A 19,154-nucleotide genomic window follows, 5' to 3' on the forward strand; every position below is an offset into this window, starting at 1 on the left:
TTTTCCATTATACACCTGTGTATATATCCACTTCTCATTACTGTAATGCGAGGGGAAAAAAACTGTGATATTTAAATTATTAATTATTATTAAATTTATTGTTTGTATTGTACTGTTGTTATTAGTAGCAGTCATAATATATAATAAATAATATTATTATACATTATAGATTTTAATATTATTTATTATATGTAGTTATATAGTATATTATACTTGAATGTAATTATAGTAAATTTGTATGTAGTATTTAAGTATTAATATTTTGTGCTGCGTGTATGTTGATTTTAAATTGGAAGGCATCTGAAACCGGGACTGTATTACAGCAATGAGAATCAAATCAGAATCATTATTGAGAGTAATGGAAATTACAAACCTTAAAAGTATAAAGTGTGTATAATTGTCATAAAAATAATGTCACATTGCACAAATCACAAAAAAACTAAATTTCCTTCATGCTAAATATATGTGTTATATACTGTATATATTCTAAGGTACTGTAGAACTGAGACCGCACACATGGACACACCAAGTTTTCCATACATTAGCACCAGAACCATTTAAACAGATCATCGCACACTGGTGTTGTAAAGGAATACAGGGAGCAGTGGGAATGGTAATCAGCAGGTATTCAGCCCGAGCACAGAGGGGATAAGTAGCAGCGGAGTGAAAGGCGAGTAGCGGGAGATGAGGCTGGACTGGGCTTTTGGCAGACGCCTCTGTGTCAGCTAGTGTGTGTGTGTCTGCACCGGCTCTCCAGCCTTGGAAAATGCAGTCCTGGCAAGATCTTCGTCCCTCTGTTTACTCCTCTGTTTATTTCTCCTTCTGTTCATCCCTCTCTCAGGGGGAGCTCAGGTTTCCCTTGCTTACCTGCCATTAAGAAAGTATGCAGTAAAACAGTGGCCTAACGCCATCACTCAACAGCGGACGTGTGTGTTTATTTGAGCTGCAGTTGGCCTTAGACCAGTCCGCTTAACACTAACACCTATTAAGTGACACCAGCAGTAATAAACCAAGGCCAATTATTGGATTTGAAAGGCAATAGTTAGAGGATGTTGCTGTAATTGGTTGGAATGAAGGCATTTTAATCAGTTACCTCCTGTTTGTTTTTTTGTTTGTTTTTTATTTGTGTAGCAATTCAAGAAGAATTTGAAAGGAGTTAATGGAGTGAATGACTTGGATCAAGACATGCTGGAAGACATCTATAATGCAATCAAGTAATTTATTTAATGTATTTAATTGACTTTATTGTACAATATGTGGTATGCTCTGCGTACTGTACAGTGTTTAGTATCTGTCTATCTGTCTGACTGTCTATCCATCTCTGTCTGACTGTCTGTCTGTCTGTCTGTCTATCTATCTATCTATCTCTCTCTCTGTCTCTGTCTGTCTTTCTGTATATGTCTGTCTGTCTATCTCTGTCTGTCTGCTATCTATCTATCATTGTCTGTCTTTATATGTCTGTCTATGTCTGTCTCTGTATGTCTGTATCTCTCTGTCTGTCTGTATGTCTGTCTGTCTGGCTGTCTGTCTTTCTGTATATGTCTGTCTGTTTATCTCTGTCTGTCTGCTATCTATCTATCATTATCTGTCTTTCTTTATATATCTGTCTCTGTATGTCTGTATTTCTCTGTCTGTATGTCTGTCTATCTATGTATGTTTGTCTGTCTATCTGTCTGTCTCTATCTATCAATTTCTGTCTGGCTGTCTGTCTTTCTGTCTATCCTTTTCTGTCTGTCTGTCTATGTCTGTCTATCTATCTATCTCTGTCTGGCTGTCTGTCTTTCTGTCTATGTCTTTATGTCTGTCTGTGTGTCTTTCTTTCTGACTCACTGTCTGTCTCTTTAACTTTGTCTGTCTTTCTGACTGTCCATCCATCCATCCATCCATCATCCTCCTCCCTCCCTCACTTACTTGCTTAATGCTTAAGTTTGATTATCTCTTGCATGTTGAACTGATGTAAGATTGTGTGTAATATATTTTTTTTGGAGAGAAAAAAATGGCAATAGAAAATTGTGGAAACATCTTCACTGTTAACACCATTTCAAACCACATGAGTATTTATTAATTACCGCAGTCCCTCATGTCCATGGATCTAATGGCTATTGTTAATAATGTATACAATGGATCAGATGGGATAAGCTCAGATAAACGTGTGTTGTCCTGCAGGAATGAGGAGATTGTGATGCCTGATGAGCAGACGGGGCTGGTGAAGGAGAACTATGTGTGGAGCGTCCTGCTGCGCAGGGGTGCCACGTCTGAGGGGATATTTGTCCATGTGCCCGGCAGCAGTTATGATCGCGATCTATTCACCATGACTTGGGGACCCACCATCGCCGCCCTCTCCTACGTTTTTGACAAGAGCCTGGATGATGCCATCATTAAAAAGGCCATCGCAGGGTTCAGGTAACACCAGCTGGATAGTACAGTAGGATATGCATGCAATATCTTGGCCAAGAAGGAATCTGCAGATATTTGTGCATACGTAATAGCCAAAATACTTAAATTAACACAGGATTTGTGGAACTTTGTGAATGATGGGAATCTCAATTCTGTGGAAATCTGCAGAGCTTTTTGCTAGAGATTCTGCCTTATGGGCATAACAATGTCAAGGATATTTAGAAACAATTTTGGCTGTGTCCAAAACTGAAGGTAGTTGCCTTGCCTCCCAGTCAGTCTTAACAGACATCATTTTTGTATGAGGGTACCTGCCAAGGAAACTGGTTTCAGATGCCTTCCAAGGCAAGGCAATGTAATGTCATGTCTAATGATCTAAAATAAATTCAGATGAGCTTTAAATATAACAAATCAAAACATTAATAACTACAAATCATATTTTTTTAGTAGAAATGGAATCATTGAAAAAATGAATTTGAAATGAATTTTTCAGGTACTGGAAACATCTCTTGAGTCATTTGTCCATCGGTGTTCATGTTCAGTTTGCGACAGAGTTCAGTATATACACCAACTTTCACACAAAAACATTCTAGATGGTGATTTTTTATTTATTTCAGTAAATGTGCCAAGATCTCTGCACACTACGGCTTCAGTGATGTTTTTGACAACTTGATCATTTCTCTCTGCAAGTTTACTACTCTCAGCTCTGAGGTACGATCTGAGCCACCCTTTCCAGATGTGTTCAGTTCACTACAGTAACAGATGACAGAACTGAGTGGGCTCTGTGTGTTTGTTTAGTCTGTAGAGAACCTGCCCACCGTGTTTGGCAGTAACTGGAAAGCTCAAGTGGCTGCCGACACAGTTTTCAGCCTGGCCCATCGTCACGGCGATATCTTGCGAGAGGGATGGAAGAACATCATGGACTCCATGCTGCAGCTTTTCAGAGCTGAGCTTTTACCCCCGTCCATGGTTGAGGTGAGAATGAGATCTTCTCCAGACAAACACATATTGGAGGCACAGTAACAGTCTTCTGGCAATGCTCTTGGATGGTTAATTGGTCCTGTTTAGATCATGCAATACTGCCACCTACTGCCTTACAGGAAGTGTTTGCACAAGCTATCTGATTTGATACACCAAAATATAACACACCTCATTCTCGTTTAAAGGTTGAGGACTTTTTAGACCCAAATGAGAAGATTTCTTTACAGCGTCAAGTGACACCATCAAACAGGTACCTTTAATTCCCTCAGTCTTTGTTAAAGATGCAAACTTGTATATTTGGACATACAACCTATATGTTTTTAATGGTATACTTTTTAGGAAACATAATTTCCAATAAAATTATTGTGATATTCACTGTTTTTATGAGGTATCATGAATATTCGATATATTGCCCAGCCCTTTCGTGAATGACTTCAGTTGTTGTGGTTCCTTTCCGTCTGTGTATTTCTCTCAGGAATGAATCAACGATGTTGAGTTTAATGAACTGGTTGACATTGAGTGAGCAGTCAGGGAACAGAGGCCCCTCCACTGAGAACCAAGAGGCCAAACAAGCGGCCCAGCTTTGCATTAAGGTACACCTCAGGCATTTCACTTATAAAAGGTATTTGGGCGGGAAGTCGGCGTGAATCAGTGCTCAGTCTGAGACAGTCCAATCCCATGTGAACAAAAGACTTTTCAAAGGCAATTTTCTCCTTCCTTCCTGTCAGCAATGTAACCCAGAGAAGCTGATCACAGAAAGCAAGTTTCTGCAGCTGGAGTCTTTACAGGAGCTCATGAAGGTGAGGTCTGCTTTTCAAAAAGCATGTCTATGACACCTCATTATACTGCCTCAATAGGCAGCTTATTGGGTTTTGAAACAGATTCTAGAATCTAGATGTATATAGTGAAAAAATAATTTTCTATTGGGGTCTGTCTTACTTTTGAAGTTTGTTCATTATGTAATGTCGAACATTTCTAGACTCTAATCTCTGTGACCCCTGATGAGGAAACAATGTATGATGAAGAAGATGCTGCTTTTTGTCTGGAGATGCTGCTACGTATTATTCTTGAAAACAGGTACCGCATGCATGCCTTGTCAACAGGCCCCTATAGTGGTACTTTGTGAAACTTTGCAATGCCATTATAATAAAGTAAGAAAAGGATGTAGTGACTTGTAGGTTTTATAGAGAAATGACTGTGTTTACAGGGACAGAGTATCATGTGTATGGCAAACCGTACGGGATCACCTGTATCAGCTATGCGTACATGCTACTGAAAGCTGCTTCCTGGTGGAGAGAGCCGTTGTGGGATTGCTTAGACTTGCTATACGTTTACTACGCAGAGAGGACGTTGGCTCGCAGGTACAAACATGGATACGCACAAACTCTCACTTTCTGTTGTTTTGCTGGCTGCTTTGCAACCTGATTAAAAGGCCATAACAAAAAGGAGAAGACAAGTAGAAATGGCAAATTACAGGTATTTTATTTAATAGCATGGTTGGGGAGTAGCAAACTCAAAATTGCGACTAACTAGAATGAACACTAAAAGGTGGAATTTTGAAAATGTCCCAGCCACTGTTTTACATGTAATGGCAGTTGATAGTGACTCACTTTAAAGCTTTAACACACAAATTACAAATAAATCAATTTATTTACTGTGATCAGTTTAAAGCCTCTGTGAAGACAGCTGCATTAGACCCTTATTGCATTTTCTCCCTCTCTCTCTTTGCAGGTTCTCCTTTCTCTTCGTTTGCTGTTGATGATGAAACCACACGTTCTGTCCAAAGTCAGCAGAGATGTGGCTTACGGCTTGCACGAGTTGCTTAAAACCAACGCTGCCAACATTCACTGTAGTGACGACTGGTACACGCTCTTTTCCCTTCTGGAGTGTATCGGGGCCGGGGTCAAACCTCCGGCTGCCCTGCGGGTCACCAACACCAACCTTGACAATGACACGGGTGATTCATGAATTCTTGCATGTTTCCAGCCATAGTATCTGAAATACAGTCGACTAAGATGTAATGCCGATTTTCAGATGTGTATTAATCCAGTGGCTTATTCTTTCATTTCAGGTGCTCAGTCAGATAGTGAACTGAGTTCATATCATCAGAGTGAAGTTGGTCTTAACCGGGGCTACACGTCTGACTCTGAGGTTTACACAGAGCACGGGAAATCCAGAATGCTACGTTCAGCTACAGACGTCAATGTGGGTTGGCTAGTCGTGAGTATTTCCCTGCAAAATCTTTTATTGGACCATGTCATACATATAGTAGTTCTGCTTTACTAGTCATCAAAGACAGATCGAGGTCCAGATATGTGTCTGTTACATCTCTCTGTGTGTTTTGTTGTGGCGCAGTGTTTAATGAATGTTTTTAGGTTAAATTCAAGTTAAGCTCATCTTTGATATTCTTTTGATTTACTGTACCACAAGTTCACTTCCAGTTTATGACTTGAAGAGATTATAAAAGCAAACCACAATTATGTATATTAAAGCATTTATGATGGAATATGATGGGACAAGGCATTCCACTAGAATAAAGGTTAAAGTGTACACTATTTCAAAAGTATTGTGCCATAATATACAATCGTTCAACTCAATCATGACTGTGTAAAGTCAGTAACACTCAAAAAAGAAGTCATTACCCTTACTTAATTGAATTAGAGAACGTTTTTTTTTTTTACAAGTAATTGAATGATTTTCATTAGGATTAAGTCATGGGTTAGGTCAAATTAATGTACTATAGTAGTTTTTACTCAACTTCATTAGGTTTGTCACACTCAATTTACTAATGTTTTTTTAATACATTTTCTTATGTTGGTCCAACTTAATTTATTTTATTAGCCATTAGTATATGCCAGATGAACAAGTGTAAGGACAGTTAAACTGTTGCAATGTCAATTTACTAGTAACTGCTCACAGCGCTGAGCGACACTAAAATCACATACCACTTGAAAGTGAAGGTCCATCCTCAAACTAAGCACAAGCACCGTTCTTCACCTCATAACTCCAGCATAACAGACAATCTTTTTAAGTACCAATATAACCGAATATTAAACATTAATAAATCTCTTCCTATTCTCATCGTGCTCAAAAATGCTTAACCACCTGAGACCCGAGTGTGACTGCTGTGTGCATTTTCTATTTCACTTTTTCATTTGCAACTAGTAGCACCCAATAAACAAGAAAAAAATTTATTAATTAATAAATTAATTCTAGAGCAAATAGTTTTCATAAAAATTGATGTCCACATATGTGGACAGAGGGACTAAGTTGTGAAATTTTAAATAATACCAAGGTATAGAAAGTCATATATATATATATATATATATATATATATATATATATATATATATATATATATATATATATATATATATATATATATATACAATTTATTTTAATTTTTTCATAAAATATTTTATTATGTGTCCAGGAGTGTTTGGTTATTCATGTTTTTAGACTGTATAGACATTACAGCTGATTTTCTATAAAGCTGAATTAATAATTCTGATCAAAAGTAATGGCCAGAATCATCCAATCACTGCTAACCATGTTGAAATAACATGTTGTATTATACAATTCCAAATCTATGTACTGATTATCATGCTCCCATGTCTGCCAAACATGAGAGGTCCAAACATCATCTGCAGCCTGAAACTGAAATTTTGGTTGGATTTAGGAGTGACTACAGTGTGCTGTCTGCACTGGTCTCAGAACAGTTTGAAATGCACCTTAATTTCATCCTAACTCCATATAAATCTCTGAAAGCAAAATTATTCAGCTTTTGGATGAACCCATTGATTCTGAATGTGATAATGCACAGTAAATATAGGAATGCATAATGTTATTATTGTTACCTTATTGTACATTTATAACAAAATAAGATATAACAAAATCTGTATTAAAATGAAGCTAATTGACCCACAGATGTGTTAATGATGAACGTTATTCAAAATAGCTAACATGTTTTTTCAACTTCTGATGCAATAAGGTCCCATTTTCCACATATTGGGGGGTCGCGCGGGGATAAAATAACACTTATTTTCAACACTTGTTTCCCTATCTAGGCCCATGCAAACCATGCTGGGAAATGGAAATCCCCTGTCCAGTTTCATCAATGCTACATTAACACAACAAAAAATATTTGTTGTCCCAACACAAATAGATTAAGTAAACGTCCATATTCAATACAATTTAAATGGATCGAACACAGTGAAATCAAGTTGTGACAAAATGTTCAAGAATTGTATTGCTTTAGTTTATTTTAATTAAGTACATTTTTTTATGTGTATTTTTTACATGAACCTTGCAATGACATCAGAGAAGGACACTTTTAAAAATCTATCTAAAAGTCTAGCCACATAGAACGGGACAATTTAGACAACGTAAACACATATTTTAATATATTTTATCATAAGTGCTCTAACAAAAATACATGCTGCACATTCCTGCTTTTAAATGCTCCAGAACACATTGCCCCATAGACTTCCATCATAAGCACATGACTGTAAGCAAAAGTTTTGGTTTGAGTCCAGATTTTGTTGATCATTAGTAATCAACAGCAAGCCATGCATGCTTTCCATAGAGATCGATTTTCTTTGAAACTGGAACATTTCTTTTGAAGCATCTGGGTTGCTCCAGGTGTTGTCCCTGCCAAAAGTGTACTGTTGGATAGAAGCGTCTGCTAAATAACAGCTAATTGATTTTCCACAGGTGGGTAAAGATGATTTGGAATGCACTAAGGCAGCAGTGGCACCAGCTCTAAAGCCCCTGTCCCATCCTCTCATTAACCAGTACAGTCTGACTGTGGGCCAGGACATGGGGCTGCATGACACCAAGTCCCTCATCAAGTGCGTGGATTCGCTTTCCTTCATCGTACGCGATGCCGCCCACGTCACTCCAGAAAACTTTGAGCTTTGTGTTGAAGCCATACGAGTGTTTGTGGAGGCAAGCCTTAATGGAGGTATGCATTTCTTATAAAACTATTAAGCTATATCACACTTGCAGCTGTGCATGATTGGGAGAGTGTAATTGCGTCAGATAACAGTACAATAAACAAGAAGTGAAGATCGAGCAACTTAAATTTGATATTGTGGCCAGTTAATTTGTCTATAATTCCTCCTCTTATAAAAATTGTTCCGAACAAACCAAAAGCAGGATCAACTTGCTTATGCTCCAGTTTACATGCTTCTTCACTTACGAAATATTCAACATTACCATGAGACAACACCATGATTAAAAGAAACATTTAATTTCTAATGGATTTCATTCCAAACAAACTTTCAGTAGTTTAAGAATCTTGACTCCTTGTGGGATTAGAGTGTCTGCTTGCCTTCCATCGCTCTTTAATTGGATGTGTCAGTGCCTGCAAGCTCTTTAGTGCTGTGTTTTGAGTTGTGCTCCACTGGTAAGTCATTTACCCCAAGGGGCAATTCAACTGTGTGCCTATTCCATTTATACTTCTCCCTCCCTCAGTCCATCTATCTGGGGTGGTCGGTTATCTACAGTAGGCTTAGTGGAGACTCTTTCAGCACTTTATAGCTCTACTCTTTCATTCAGCAGGGCCTCTTTATGAGTTAAAGGCCTCTGTTTACTTCAGTAGATACGTGCTGTCATCAGGGGCTTATATGCCCACTTTGTGGGTTACTGATCAAAGCTTGGAGTTTTTAATGTCTAATGGAGACATTATGATATTTACTTTAGTCTCCATTCACAGGAAACAGAAAACAATATTTTTGGTTGCTGTCCCAGAATTGGCCAAAATACGTCTCATCACAGACAGGTTCTTCCAACAGAGAAAATAAAGGGTGTGAAGATGAGCTCGGACGAATATTTACACCTGTGATTCACTCTCGTAGCTTTGTTTGCTAACATTATCAAACGTCGCTGGCTTTTACAGTACCGTGCTTCACAGACATGGGAATGGGGCAGCATGAGCTTTATTTGATTTCCTTTGTTAGTCACTGTGTTGATTGGTTTCACACCCTCTGCAGGATATCGCACCCACGAGAAGAAAAAGAGTCACAAATATGACTCCAAATCTAGCCGGCTCCGAAAGAAGCCACGAGAGAAGGAAAGCGCATCACGGCGAACCAAAACGTCCAGTCAGCGGCCCACCCGTTCCTATAGCGACGATGAGGAAGACGAGGGCGTGCCGGCCAGTTACCACACGGTGTCTTTTCAGGTTAGTCTGGATGTAAGTACAATAGCTTTTTCCCTAATACCTCTATCTGTCCATCATGTTTGCTGAGCTGTTGCTGTGGGGACGGGCATACTAAAAAAGTTTTGTTTTTTCCAATTGTTTTACATTTAAAACTCTGTAGGAGTAAAACAAATATGTGTGCTTTGCTTGAGATTTATTGCATTTATTACCTATATGATTTACTGTAGGGATTTTACTATCAGAATTTCAGAAGGCAAATGGTGATTTTGGTTTCGATACCACAGCAAAATCTTTCTGTTATTTAAAAAGATATATAATAACAAGTTAAATGTCATAAATATTAATAAACACTCAACAGAAATATAATATAAAGTACAAAGAAACAAATTGCTGCAGAACAAATAATAATATTAGTAGAAGCTGGAGCAATAGTACAAAGTTGTCAGTCACTAAAGTTTTTCAGGTATCCAAGTAATGATTCAATCATTGAAAATAAACACGTAACAACACTTGGGGAGAGTTCAAATTAGTTGGGACCACCGATACAGTAGAACGTTTTAATATAAAGTGCAGGTACTTTTGATATCTCTATGATTGTGAAATCATTGGCTAAATCAGGTTCAATCATTGCTTATTTTTGAGTTCTGCCAAAATAAACCATATTTACAATTTTCACTGATTACGACCCCCCCAATTACAATAGCCTACTGTTATAATAATAATAAATGTAACAGGGTTGTTGTAAGGAGGAGGCGGGAATCGGCAGAACAGTCAACATAACTTTAATAACATAAATCAACGTAAACAAACGTAAACATACAGGCACACACGCAGCGGTCACATATGTCTCTCTCTCAAACTGGCACCCCCGGCTTGTCTTTATCCCCCTCCCGGCTGAATAGGACAACTCATGCCTGGCCACGCCCTCCTCATCATCACACTTTTAAAATACTGTTATAGTAAAATAAATTATGCAATTTTAAAGTACAACTGTTAGGTACACTGTATTGTACTGAATTTAATTAATGCTGGTTTTACAATAATTTTGTCTGGACAGTTTTCAGTTTTGTTACTGTATTGCAGGATTTGTTGTAAAAATAATCTCTTAATGCAAATTTTTTTTATCTTAATGGTTCTAAAAATAGACTTAATATTCTTTATGCAAAATGTATTTATTTATTAATATTTTTCATTTAAATTTTGCTGTGAAATATGATCTTTACATTTCTCAAGTTTCACCCAGTGGTTCATGGTTTCTCCATCTTTATAACTTGAAACGTGTACATAAAAACTATATCATCTCATCTGAGCAGCATATTATGAAATTAGGAATGTTTTTCCACTCCACCTGTTTACAAGTTATGTAATTATGGTTGCGTAACAGTCATTTCTTTTGTGCCCATGAATACAGTGAAACTGTGTCTGTTAGTAAAGTAAATATTCATTTAATATACCATTAACTATTATGTCCTGATTATTAAAACATCCTGTCTGCCCATTCAGTTGTTAGACCTGATGCATACACTGCACACAAGAGCAGCTGGCATCTACAGCTCTTGGGCAGAGGAACAGCGCCATCTAGAGTGTGGTGTCAGAAAGATCGAGGCGAACTCTCAAACACTGTGGTCCAGCTGCTGGTGTCCTCTGCTTCAAGGTCAGATCAAAAGCATTTAAAGCATATTGTCAAAGAAACACTAATGGATGCATGAACGTAATAAACAATGGATGATATGACCCCTGTATTTAGAGTGAGCTGGACTGCCAGAAACTCTGTATAATGTGTGTTTTCCTCATGTAGGTATGGCTTGGTTGTGCTGTGACGCTCGGAGACAAGTCCGCATGCAGGCTCTTACCTACCTACAGAGGGCGCTACTCATACATGACCTTCAAATACTTGATGCTGTGGAGTGGGAGTCCTGCTTCAACAAGGTACACAAGTTATGCTGATAAGGCTATTTTTTATGAGTTAACACATGCATTCTAGAGTGTTAATAAATAGAGCTCTTTTTTCTCAGGTCCTGTTTCCCCTGCTAACCAAGCTGCTAGACAACATCAGTCCAGCTGATGTGAGCGGCATGGAGGAGACAAGGATGAGAGCCTGCACTCTACTTTCTAAGGTCTGGCTTATGACGTATACACTCATTAATCCTAGTAGCTTGCACTTTAATTAATAGGAAAGTCATTATTTTAATTAGATTTTGATGAGTATGTTTTTGTGCATATAAATGTCCTCCTCAGGTGTTCCTGCAGCATCTCTCTCCACTGCTCTCTCTGCCCACTTTTGCAGCTCTCTGGCTCACCATTCTGGACTTCATGGATAAGTACATGCATGCCGGCTCCAGCGACCTGCTGGTGAGAACCTCTCAAATGTCCATAAGAGTTAATAACTGATGTTGATATTTGAAGGTTTAAAGTAGTAATTCACCCAGAAATTACAATTCTGTAGTTATTTAATCACTCATGTTGTTTCAGACCTGAATAATGTTATTTTTCCTGTGGAACCAAAAAGGAGCATTTTTGAGAAACCTTCACGCAGCTCTTTTCCATTTTGTGTGGTGACTTTGGCTTTCAAGCTCCAAAAAGCATGAAAGACCCTATAAGAGAACAGTTAGTGTAGTGGATATGACTTGGGTTCCAAGTCTTTTGAAGCAATGCAGTAGCTTTGTGTGAGGAAATGACCAAAATTTAAGTTGTTATTCACTGAAAATCTTCCCCTCTGTTGCTCTCAATTTCATTCTACTTTCCAAATATTTTAACTGGTGTGTCACGTTTGTGCACCATTTTTAAATCTGAACACAAAAGAGATTTCCGAGGTTCGGTGGAGGGAAAGATTATCAGTGAATTCCGACATTAAAAAAAAGTCCTCACACAAAGCTATTATATGGCTTCAGAAGACTTGTGAGTATAGCACACGTTATATGAACTACTTTATGAACAGTCACTATGAATGAACTGTCCTTAAATGGAATAGAGCTGCATAAAGTTTCTTCCTTTTTGTTTTTCACTGAAAAAAATAATAGCATCTGGGTATGGAACGACATGAGGGTGAGTAAATGACATCATTTTCATTTTGGGTTGAAATGTTCTTTTAAAGCCTAAGAAGTTGTAAAAACTAGTAAAAATTATGAAAAATAAATAAATAAAATAACATCTAAATCTGTTGTGTGTATTTTTGGTGCACAGCTGGAGGCAGTCCCAGAGTCTCTGAAAAACATGCTGCTGGTGATGGACACAGCAGGGATCTTTCACAGTGCAGACTCTCGTACAGGCTACTCAGACTTGTGGGAAATCACCTGGGAGAGAATTGACTGTTTCCTGCCCCGACTCAAAGAGGAGCTCTTCAAACAGGCTGTCATTCCAGGTACACTCCACACAAACATTCTTTCCCATACTGAACAGACAAATATTTACTATTCAGATGTAATAAATGTATTTGTTAACTGGGGATAATTGGGGTCTTCTGATTCTTGTACAGAACCTGTCTGTAATGTTCCTGTGGAGCCCGTCTCACCCCCTGTTGCTGTTACACCAGCCTCTCCCCCTGTGCCAGCCCCCTCACCAGTGCCAGCTGCCCCTGCAGAGCAAAACATCCCCAGCAGACCTGCATCACCTCAGGATATGCCCACTCCTAGTGCCAACGGTGATCGTAAGCATTATTTAGAGACATATGCTTAATGCTGTGACTGAACTGTAATGTGATTGCTAATTGATCATAAACTTTATAATGGATAACTAGGACTGTGGGGTATAACAGTGGGGTATAACAGTATGTACAATGTGGTGGTAGAAATGTGTCCACAAGTTCAAGGTCAATTTATTTTTATAGTACATTTAAGAACAACTAGTGTATACCAAAGTGCTGTACATATGCAAATAAAACAATAACAGGATACAGATGAATAAAAGACTAATAAGAATAATCAACACAAACATAACAAAACATTACCCATAAAATCCACAATATACATTCATGTAAAAACCAAGGAATACAGATACGTCTTCAGGCATGATTTAAAAACAGGAAGGGTAGGGGCAGACCTAACGTCCAGAGGTATACTATTCCATAGTCTAGGGCTAGCAACAGAAAAAGCAAGATCCCCTTTAAACTTTAGGCGAGAGCGAGGTATTTGCAGGAGAAATTTGTCAGAGGATCTGAGGGTTCTAGAGGATTGTTGATAACTCAGAAGTTCTGACAGATAAGGAGCCACACCATTTAAAGCTTTAAAAATAAATAACAAGATCTTAAAATGGATCCTATATTGCACTGGTATCCAGTGGAGAGATGCTAAAACCGGTGAAATGTTTTTCCTCTTCCTAGCACCATTAAGTAACCTTACAGCTGCGTTTTGAACCAACTGCAGGCGATACAGAGATGAGTGATTTAGACCCATATACAGTGCATTGAATTGTCCAGTCTAGATAAGATGAAGGCATGGATAACTATCTCCAGATCCTTAAATGGGAGCAGAAGTTTTAATTTGACTATTTGCCTTAGTTCAAAATAAAGCTACTCCCACCACAGCATTTATCTGTTTTCCAAAATTGAGCTCAGAGTCAAAAAATCACAGCTAGGTTTTTTGCAAAAAGATAAACATTTTAAGACAGAGTATCTAGGTTCCAAGTGATATCAGAGACAGCTCAAGGGAGACCAAACACAACAACCTCATTTTTTTGCAGTCCAGCATTTAATGTCCTCAAAGCATTTTAGAAGCACAGAGCATGAGTAATCAGAACTTAGAGGAATGAAAATCTAGCCGAGTATCATTAGTTTAGCAATGATATGAAATATTATATTTCCTCATGATAGAACCCAAAGGGAGCATATAGAGAGAAAAGAGAAAGGGTCCCAATAGGGACACTTGGGGTTCCCCACAAGTGAGCAGTGCAGAGGAAGAGGAAGAATTTCCAATCGTAACCCTCACAGTCCTATCTGAGAGGTAAGATGTAAACCAATCTAAAGCAGTGCCCTTGATGCCAACCTCTGCCCTTAAACGTTTAAAAGGATAGCATGGTCAACTGAATCGAATGCAGCAATGAGATCGAGTAACATTAGAACTGCAGATTTACCAGAATTCAGAGTGATCAATAAATCATTCAACACCTTGAGAAGTGCCGACTCAGTGCTATGTTTTGACCTAAAACCTGATTGAAATTTATCTAGAATATTGTTACATGAGACAAATAGGGAAAGCTGATTAAAAACATTTTTCTCCAAGATTTGTGATTAAACAAAAGACAGTTTAGACCTGAATTTTTTAAGATCGGTCGTGTTTAAATTAGGCTTCTATTTGTTAATGTGAATAATTTTCACTACATGTTCCACAGTGTTAATACACTTTGATTAAATGTTGAAATATCGCAAAGACAGGCAAAATACAAAAGGGTTTCGTTTAAATTAATGCCGGAAAGGGCGTAATGCGAGTGTGAGGGAAAAATATGTCTTGGGGGAAATATAAAAAAATCTGGGTTAAAGGAGGGCTGGGTAAAATATAGATTTTCCAATTAATCGCAATTTTCATTAGAATGATCCTGATGAACGATTCAAGTTTCAGCGGCTACACAAGTAAAAATTTGCCCATTTCAATTCTAGTGAGAATTTTTCTAGTTTAAATTCACTATTGATGAAGTCAAACGTAATGACACATGGACAAATGAATGAAGCATACCCTAGCCTTAATACATCACTGTTTCTTTTCAGATTTTCTTTTCAAACTTTTCTCAGAATTTAGAACAAAAGCATTTCTCTGGCATTTTTGTTTATTTCTTCTCAGTGTTCATTTATTCTAATGACATGTATTTTTCTGCTTCAATCCCTCTTTGCAGGAACAGATAGATTGTCTCTTGTTCCTCCCTCAACATCTCCAATTCCCAGTCCAGCAAAGATGAGTCCTCCAGAGTCACTGCCCCTCCTCAGCCAGTCTCCACTCATCCTGCAGCCCCTCGCCTTGCCACTGCAAGTGGGCGTGCCCCCGATGTCCCTGCCGATCATTCTGAACCCCGCTCTCATAGAGGCTACTTCACCTGTGCCCCTGCTTCCCCGCCCCTCCACCGACTAACCCACCCACGAACACAAGGTGTGAGTGTCATCACAAATTGTGAAGGAGAAATACAGTGGAAGAGAACCATCTTATTTCACTGTTCTTCTATGTACTTGCACTCTCCTCAACTATAGCTCACATTATTATTAATTATGTAACAGCAGGACTTGAATAAGAGAGCATGAGAAAGAGGATATTGATATGCATGGTTGCCTCTCTTCATTTCAAACATCAAAGGGCAACACTCAGACCGGAATGTCCTTCAGTTATCCATGTTACATAGATAACAATATTTATTCAAACCAGCTCAAACTTAATTAACCTGTACTACAGGATGAAGAAACCTTCATCCTGTTGTACAGAAAATTTATTTGGAACAGTTCATGCAGTTTCTTTGGCGTTTACACTACAAAATGGCCCTCACTTATAAAAACAATACAATTTAGATACACAACACCAGATATACTTATTTCAGTGAGATCCAGTAATTAATCATCGTGCTCTTACAACTTTTCAGTCTTGTCAGTGATTTTTTCAACAGTTTTATATATATAATTTTTGAATTTACTAAACGAACCAGCAGAATTCTGAATGTCAGGTGTTATTTTATTTTAGTTTTTTTATTTTTATTCATAAGATGTCTCAAAGAGAGATCATTTTGTTTCTCACGTTTATGCTGTATCACTGTGACAATTCTGAACTTTAAAGGCTTTTCAAGAGTTTCTCAAATTACCCGAACCTGGGCCATTTCAGACCATTTTGCCGCACTATTTGGCACGTTATTATGGTAGCTTTAATCTCATTGTCGACAATGACTTGAACAACAGATCAACTGCAGTTCTTGAAAAAAAAATAAAAAAAAAATAAAAAATTATAATAATAAAAAAAGAAAAGAAAAGAAATTCAAGGCATGTTCTGGGATCAATACAAGTTAAGCTCGATTGACAACATTTGTAGCATAATGTTGATTACCACAAAACATTATTTCCACTCATCCCTCTGTTGTTGTTCTTTTAAAGCAAAAGTCTGGGTTACAGTAAGACACTTACAATAGAATTGAATGGGGCCAATCCGTAAACATTAAAATACTGTTTCAAAAGAATAGCCACAAGTCATAAATCATATGCGTGTTAAGATCATTTTAGTGTGATACAATCTCTGTTCTACAGGATTTTAGTATGATAAAATAATTTGCAGGGTGACATTATGCTTTAGGGATATTTCACCCCAAAATGAAAATTCTCTCATTCACTCACCCTCATGCCATCCCAGATGTGCATGACTTTTCTTCTTCTGCAGAACAACAAGAAAGATTTCTAGTAGAATATTTCAGCTCTGTAGGTCCATACAATGCAAATGGTGACCAGAACTCTGAAGGTCCAGAAAGCACAAAGGCAGCATAAAAGTCATCCATACAGCTCAAGTGGTTAAATCGGTCTACAGAAGTGATCCAGTTGGTTTTTTGTGAGAACATACCAAAATGTAACTCCTTTTTACTGTACATCTTGACAGCAGACTCCTTGAGGATCCTGTTTTCAAGCTTGAGTACACTTCCTATTCACAGTAGTCCCATCTTTTGATTTTAAACGGGAATGAAAATGAGGCTGTGAGGGATAGACTTCTCTTCAATGGCACAAACGGTATAAATCTCCTAGATCACATCTGATTTTACACACCTCATGTTGTCTGGAGTTGTTTTGTCTACTGAATGTTTTTGGGAACATATTTTTTCAATGTTTTGTCTGAATGATCCAAAAACACTTTGAACTGCAGTTCAGCTAATTGAAGACACTATACGTCTATGCCTTACAGCCTTGTTGTCATTCCCTTAAAAATCTAAAATGGCTAGTCTAAAGTGTAATCGATCTTGAAATCAATTTCATTCATAGAGACTGCAACGGCATGATGTACAGTGAAAAAGGAGTTATATTTTGGTCTGTTCTCACCCAAAACAAACGGAATCAGTTCATAAGATATATATGAAACCATTGGAGTCGTATGATTTACTTTTATGCTGACTTTATCTCCTTTTTGGACCTTCAGAGTTCTGGTCATGATTCACTTGCATTGTATGGACCTTCAGAGCTGAAATATTCTTCTAGAAATCTTAATTTGTGTTGAACAGAAAAAGAAAGTCACACACATCTGGGACGGCATGAGGGTGAGTAAATTAGAGCATTTTTGTTTTTGGGTGAACTATCTCTTTAATAGCAACAAATTTGATAATACTTAATATGCATTAATATTGGATAATACTTGATATGCATTTACATAAATAAGGTTAGTAAATGATTTTATCACATACCTTTGAAACTGTGTATTTGAAAATTTATGGACTGGCCCTATTCACTTTCATCATAAGAGCCTAACTATAACCATGATTTTTGCTTTTTTTTTTTTTTTTTAAGTAGTCTAAATTATTTAATGTGGTAATCAACATTATGCCACCACAGATGATTTCGCTTGAGCTTAACTGGTATTGAGCCCGGAACATTCCTCTAGTCATATCCATTTTTATGGTGATCTCGACTCTGGAACTGTAACCACTTCTACTTTTGTATGAAGTCATAAATGCTTCATGAACCTGAGAAGGTTATCCCAGAAGAGATCTGCAAAATTCACCAATATAATAATTCTCATACCCACACTTCAGTGTCCATAAGCCATGACCACCCAAGACCAGCACAAGCTTCCCACAACTATAATTGTGACGTGGCAGTGGACGGGACGGACTTCCTTTATTTTGTATGTACAATTGTTGTACTGCATTCTTAGATACATCAGGACCTAATTCTGTAGTCAACAGGTAATTAAATGGAAATAATCTGTATATATATGAATAAAAGTTAAATGTACTTTTTACAGTGTAATAAATATATGGTAAAATATCCTAATCCTGTGTCATTGTGTGTGTTCTTATTGTATCTCAATTATGACATACTGCCTAATATATTCTGTTTCACTGAAGAAAGAAAATAATATTGGTTTTGAAGGATGTGCAAGGTTTAATATTTGTGAAAATGTTTATATATATTTCTGACAGTTGTAGTGTCATTTCCACCACACCAAACACTTTTGCCCTATATACTGTATATATATTTGATTTTATAATTTATATACAGTATTCTGCAAACATTTTAGACGCTTAAGATGTTTCACAAAAACATTTGTCTTAAGATGGTTATTTATATCTTAAGCTTCAGTGTGTCAATAGGAAATATAAATGTTAGACTCTCAAAAATTACTTTTGCAAATAGAAAATATTAGAATAGAAGAACAGGGAGCCCTGAAACAGATGGCATGGCCCCCACAAACCCCCCACTGAACACTGAGTCAGTCTGAGATTACATAAAGAGACAGAAGCAATCGAGACAGCCGAATAGAAGAACTGTGGCGAGTTCTCCAAGAAACTTTGATCATCCTATCTGCCAACAACCAAGAAAAACTGTGTCCCGGTGTATCTAGGAGAATTGGGGCTGTTTTAAAGGCAAAGGTGGTCACACCAAATATTGATTTAATGGACTTTGTATGATACAAAACTATTTATTTAATTATTTTTGAAGACAATCTCACTATGC

At 37.5% G+C, this 19,154-nt stretch overlaps 1 protein-coding gene across 6 annotated transcripts in view; it reads left to right on the forward strand.

Moving 5' to 3' along the window:
* The window catches only part of LOC127617629 (Golgi-specific brefeldin A-resistance guanine nucleotide exchange factor 1-like), a 110,351-nt gene extending 91,890 nt beyond the window's left edge, over positions 1-18,461 (forward strand). For 3 of the 6 annotated variants that reach the window (XM_052089618.1, XM_052089623.1, XM_052089619.1), the window contains 20 exons: positions 1,132-1,214; positions 2,167-2,403; positions 3,012-3,105; positions 3,193-3,369; positions 3,561-3,625; positions 3,851-3,968; positions 4,104-4,175; positions 4,355-4,452; positions 4,583-4,736; positions 5,107-5,332; positions 5,447-5,595; positions 8,089-8,338; positions 9,369-9,571; positions 11,042-11,192; positions 11,337-11,467; positions 11,554-11,655; positions 11,777-11,890; positions 12,722-12,899; positions 13,014-13,184; positions 15,362-18,461. In XM_052089618.1, coding sequence (XP_051945578.1) covers positions 1,132-1,214; positions 2,167-2,403; positions 3,012-3,105; positions 3,193-3,369; positions 3,561-3,625; positions 3,851-3,968; positions 4,104-4,175; positions 4,355-4,452; positions 4,583-4,736; positions 5,107-5,332; positions 5,447-5,595; positions 8,089-8,338; positions 9,369-9,571; positions 11,042-11,192; positions 11,337-11,467; positions 11,554-11,655; positions 11,777-11,890; positions 12,722-12,899; positions 13,014-13,184; positions 15,362-15,594 — 3,006 coding nt within the window. In that variant the 3' untranslated portion in view covers positions 15,595-18,461. The remainder of the gene's footprint in view (positions 1-1,131; positions 1,215-2,166; positions 2,404-3,011; positions 3,106-3,192; positions 3,370-3,560; positions 3,626-3,850; positions 3,969-4,103; positions 4,176-4,354; positions 4,453-4,582; positions 4,737-5,106; positions 5,333-5,446; positions 5,596-8,088; positions 8,339-9,368; positions 9,572-11,041; positions 11,193-11,336; positions 11,468-11,553; positions 11,656-11,776; positions 11,891-12,721; positions 12,900-13,013; positions 13,185-15,361) is intronic. The other 3 variants (XM_052089620.1, XM_052089621.1, XM_052089622.1) reach the window with 3 other exon arrangements.
* Positions 18,462-19,154: the final 693 nt, after the last annotated feature.

This window comes from Xyrauchen texanus, chromosome 24, assembly GCF_025860055.1.
Source record: "Xyrauchen texanus isolate HMW12.3.18 chromosome 24, RBS_HiC_50CHRs, whole genome shotgun sequence".
NCBI classification, from domain to species: domain Eukaryota; kingdom Metazoa; phylum Chordata; class Actinopteri; order Cypriniformes; family Catostomidae; genus Xyrauchen; species Xyrauchen texanus.